The sequence below is a fragment of the Helianthus annuus genome, chromosome 1 (assembly GCF_002127325.2).
Source record: "Helianthus annuus cultivar XRQ/B chromosome 1, HanXRQr2.0-SUNRISE, whole genome shotgun sequence".
NCBI lineage: Eukaryota > Viridiplantae > Streptophyta > Magnoliopsida > Asterales > Asteraceae > Helianthus > Helianthus annuus.
In genome coordinates, this window is record NC_035433.2 from 132,259,018 (window position 1) to 132,264,229 (window position 5,212).

Sequence of the window (5,212 nt, forward strand, 5' to 3'; positions counted from 1 at the left end):
TCAGCTTCCATAGTCGAGTGGGCAATACACGTCTGTTTCTTGCTCGCCCAAGAAACTGCTCCTCCTGCTAGAGTGAAAATCCACCCACTTGTAGATTTTGAATCATTTGTGCGATCAATCCAGCTTGCATCAGAATAACCTTCAAGTATTCTGGAAGAAGACGTGTATGTCAGTTCTAAGTTACTGGTCCTTTTCAGGTATCCAAGTACTCTACCCACTGCCTTCCAGTGTTCTGTCCCTGGATTAACAGTATACTGACTCAGTTTGCTTACAGCAAAAGCAATATCAGGACGAGTGCAATGTGTTGCATACATCATACTTCCAATAGCACTCGCATACTCCAGTTGAGCCACTGCTCTTCCAGAGTTCACATTAAGTTTCACACTTGGATCAAATGGAGTATTAAACTCTTTAATATTTAAGTGTTGAAACTTAGTCAGAATTTTCTCTATGTAATGAGATTGACTAAGAGAAATCTGACTTCCAGTTCTCTTCACCTTGATCCCAAGAATGGTATCAACTTCTCCTAGATCTTTCATCTTAAAGTTCAAGGACAAATATTTCTTAGTTTCCGAAATACCTTCAAGGTGAGTGCTGATGATCAACATATCATCAACATAGAGACAAATCACGACTGTATAACCGGGTTCGCATTTAGTATAAATACATATGTCAGCACTGTTGTGTCGAAACCCGAAAGCAGTCACAGTGGTGTCAAATCTCTCATGCCACTGTTTAGGAGCTTGCTTCAAACCATACAGAGATTTAATAAGTCTACACACTTTGTTCTCTTGTCCAGGCATCACAAACCCTTCTGGTTGCTCCAAATAAATCTCCTCATTTAGATACCCATTTAGAAATGCTGTCTTTACATCCATTTGATGAATGTACAGCCCTTTACAGGAGAAACGGGATAACCAAGATGCGAATCTACGGTCCGAATCAAGCTACGCTTCGAGCTCTCGGTGGAACCAATATCGAACTCATCCTCGATGTTCCAAATGATTCTCTCCAATCCCTCACAGATCCTAATGCCGCAACCAGCTGGGTTCGAAACAACATCTTAAACTACCCCAATGTTAGATTCCGATACATCGCTGTCGGTAACGAAGTCGACCCAAACAACGGTAACAGTCGGTATGTCAATTTCGTACTTCCAGCAATGAAAAATGTTCAAAGAGCTATTAGAGATGCAGGGCTAGCTAACCAAATCAAAGTCTCGACCGCGACCTACACCGGTCTTTTATCCGTCTCGTATCCACCGAGGGATGGTGCATTTGGTAGCAATGTGCAAGGGTTTATCGCGCCGATAATAAGATTCTTAGTCGAAAACAATTCACCGATGCTGGCTAACATATACCCTTACTTCGCTTACGCGGGCAACTCGAATGTGGATCTTTCGTATGCATTGTTTACAGCACCAGGAACGGTTGTGAATGATAACGGTCGACAATATTCCAATCTTTTTGATGCCATGTATGATGCTCATTATGCGGCTCAGTCACGTCTTGGTGGTGCCAATCTGGAGATTGTTGTGTCCGAGACTGGGTGGCCGTCGGCGGGTAACAAGGGAGCGACAACGGACAATGCCAGAACCTACTATAGGAATTTGATTGATCATATGAAACGGGCGACTGGGACGCCTGCGAGGCCTGGAAGAGATATCGACGCGTATCTGTTTGCGATGTTTGATGAAAATCGAAAAGATGGACGAGAGTCGGAGAGACATTTTGGGCTCTTTTATCCGAATCAACAATCCAAGTATCAGCTAAGCTTTAACTAGAAAAATACATCGATGTATGGTTTCAAATCACATGAATAATAATAAATAACAGAATAAAGGATGTTATATATTTGTGGGAGTATTGGATTCCTTTTATATTGTTTCATCCTATGTTTTAAATATTGAACTATATTATTTTGAGAAAATTACCAAAATGTCTCTTGATCAAGTGCATTTGTAAAATTGTCACCTTCCTGCGTCCTTGGAAGGTCCTCCCAGCATCGGAAGCGTCCGCCTTTCGCGTTTAAACGTCCGCCTGTCACGTTGAAGCGTCCGTTCCCTTTCAAGCGACACGTGTTGAAGCGTCCGTTCTGTTACGAAATTGCGTCAGTCACCGACGCATGATAACCATAATTTTTTAATGCGTCCATGTGTACGTTTCCGAAGCCTGGCCGACGCTTCCGATTCCTGGACGACGCTCCCGAGGCTTGACCCGACGCTCCCCCGATGCTTGACCGACGCTTCCGAAAAAAATTGGAAACTCAAAAGCCGTTTAACTTTTACCGTTGCACACATTTACCCCACTATATAACCCGTTCACTTATCACTTATCAAAATCAAAACACCCGTCGTTTTCAAACAAAATCAGCCATTTCACTAGAAAATCTGACGCCGTCAACGACCCGACAATGGCCACCTCCTGGACTGATGTTGAAGACATTGCTCTGTGCGAAGCATGGGAGCAGGCCATGATCGATCCTCCACCTCGAGGACACGGTGGGCTCTGGGTCCGTGTTCAACAGAATTTCGCCCAACTACGTGGTCCGGAACACAACCGGACCGCTGACGCACTATCCTCCAGGTTCCGTGTGCTGCGGTTGGAATGTGAGAGATTTGATCGATATTTCAAGAAAGTGGAGACAGAAATGTCGGACCTTGGTGAAGACGATCAGAAGGAGGTGCCCCTCATCAACTACCGTCATGAAGAGAGACATGATTTCAAACATGTCTCGGGGAGTGAGAGGCTATTAGGATATGATTTTAGATATAATATTATGTGTTGTTTGTTTTTTTTTTGTTTTTTATTATGTTATGTTTTGATGTTTAATATAAAAATTTTTAACTAAAAAATAACATGTTTTATATCGTTTGAAATTTGCTCCGTCAACATACATAGGTAGTGTTTGGTATGCAGGAATGAGAGGTGGAATGGAATGAGTGATTACAAGGGAATGAAGAAAAGAGTGTTTGGTTGGTCAATGTAATGGAATCACCCATTCCAAAAGCCATTCCATTCCCTCAAAATCATTCCTTCCACCCCTCATGTTTTTTTTTCCATTCCATCCCCTCTTGCACCATTCATCAACAACACCATAATCCACGACCTTCGCCACAACCCACCACCACCCACCACCGACGCCATCACCGCCACCCGCCACCACCTAACCCGGCAGCCACCGCCGCCACCGCCACCCACTCGCCACCGTTATCACCCACAGCTGCGACCAACCGCCAACGCCACTCGCCGCCGCCACCCACCACCATCGTCGACGCCACCACCACTGTTACCACCAACCGCAGCCGCCGCCACCAACCGCCACCTTTGCAGCCACCCACCACCAACGGCCACCTTGTCGCCACCACCACTCGTCGTCACCGCCGAACCGCCACTCGCCGCCACCACCACCACCCATCGCCGCCGCCGACACCCACCGCCACCACCTATAACCACTCACAATCACTACCACCGACCACCACAACCACTCACCGCTAATTTTATTACTCCGTTTTTCTTGTCTACCGAACAATACACAATAATAATTCATTCCATTCACATGGTAACCAAACAAGACATAGAATGGTAATGATCCATTGCATTCCCTCGTCCATTCCATTACCTCGTCCATTCCATTCCTTCCTCAATTCCATTACCCCATACCAAACAGACCCATATAGTTTTTATAAAGAGCATACACATGATCCCATGTTAGAAATGTTTATAAGTTATAAAAAAATTGGACAAAGATACGGAACCTGAGTCGTTGGCCAACGCTTCAGAAGCTTCACGGACGCATTGCGCCTGAGGTGGACGCTTCAACATCGGACACGTGTCGCTTAAAAGGAAACGGACGCTTCAACGTGAAAGGCGGACGCTTCAACGTGAAAGGCGGACGCTTCAACGTGAAAGGCGGGCGCTTCCGAGGCTGGGAGGACCTTCCAAAGACGCAGGAAGGTGACAATTTTGAAAATACACTTGGTCAAGAGACATTTTGGTAATTTTCCCTATTATTTCACTTATCTAACCAGTTGAACTTACTTATTTTAAGAATCAGATGATGTAAACTTAAAAGTAAGAAAATATATTTAACAAAAGAATTTAAAACAATTAAAAAATTACATATAAATATAATAATCATCTTTCTCTCTCAACTTTATCTCTAAAACTTCAGACAACCCCAACTTCGATCTCTCAACTCTATCTCTAAAACTGCAGAAAATCGGAGAAATTACAAGAAATGATTTTGAATCAAGTTGAACGTGGAATCGGAGATGTAATCGGAGCTTTTAACGATGAACTGATTATAAAACCGCCACTGAGAAATGTGGGTTTGTTGATGAATCTAGATCTGCTCCATACATATATCCGTTTGCGGATAATTACAAAATTAGCGGAGAAGATGAGTTAAAAAACACAATTGAAGAAGAAAATGAAGATAATAATGGAAGAGATGAAGATTTTATTATTAGAGATGAAGAATATAAAGCAAAGTTTAAGCCACTGAATCTGAGCTGAATCTGAGCATGTGTAGATCTGAACCAACAAGAACAGGGGATAAGTTTTTTGTTCAATTATGTCGAGGATTATTATGGAGTAGATTATTATGGTAGTAGGATATGTTTTTTGTGCAATTCTGGGGTCAAGGGAAGGATGATGGTATTTTAGGATTGGGGAATGGGGAATGGTGTTTTAGAGAGATTATGGATAAAAAGAGGTAAATCCCCTCGTATGCATAGTAAATGCCATACTTAATTGAAAATTTTAACAAGGTTAGGGCCAAAGGGCGTAGGGTGTAATGAGTTTTCCAAATAAAGGACTTTGATTGTAATTATTGAAGTTAAAGGTCACCCGTTGCAATCCGATACAAACATAAAGGACGAAAGGTGTAATTTACCCTAATTATTATTAAAATTAATTAGTAAGACCTATTGTGTGATTTCATATGTGAGATGAATTACTGAAATGAGTATATACTAGCAATAGGGGTGAGCAGAAAAACGAAATAATCGAACCGTAACCGAAATAACCGAAAAATCGGACCGAAAAAACAGAACCGAAACAAAAACCGGCGGTTCGGTTTTCGAATTTCTAATAACCGAAAATTTCGGTTCGGTTTTCGGATAATCATTTTCGATAACCGAAAATAACCGAAGCGAACCGATAAGTTTTAATAGTATACCAAATCTATATATTTTTATGTTTAAGTTTTT

At 42.3% G+C, this 5,212-nt stretch overlaps 1 protein-coding gene across 1 annotated transcript; it reads left to right on the plus strand.

Annotated features, from left to right (window-relative positions):
* Nucleotides 1-639: 639 nt before the first annotated feature.
* Nucleotides 640-1,842, plus strand: LOC110878376 (glucan endo-1,3-beta-glucosidase). Its single transcript, XM_022126673.2, has one exon. It carries the CDS (start codon nucleotides 860-862, stop codon nucleotides 1,781-1,783), a length of 924 nt encoding a protein of 307 aa, XP_021982365.1. The 5' UTR covers nucleotides 640-859; the 3' UTR covers nucleotides 1,784-1,842.
* Nucleotides 1,843-5,212: the final 3,370 nt, after the last annotated feature.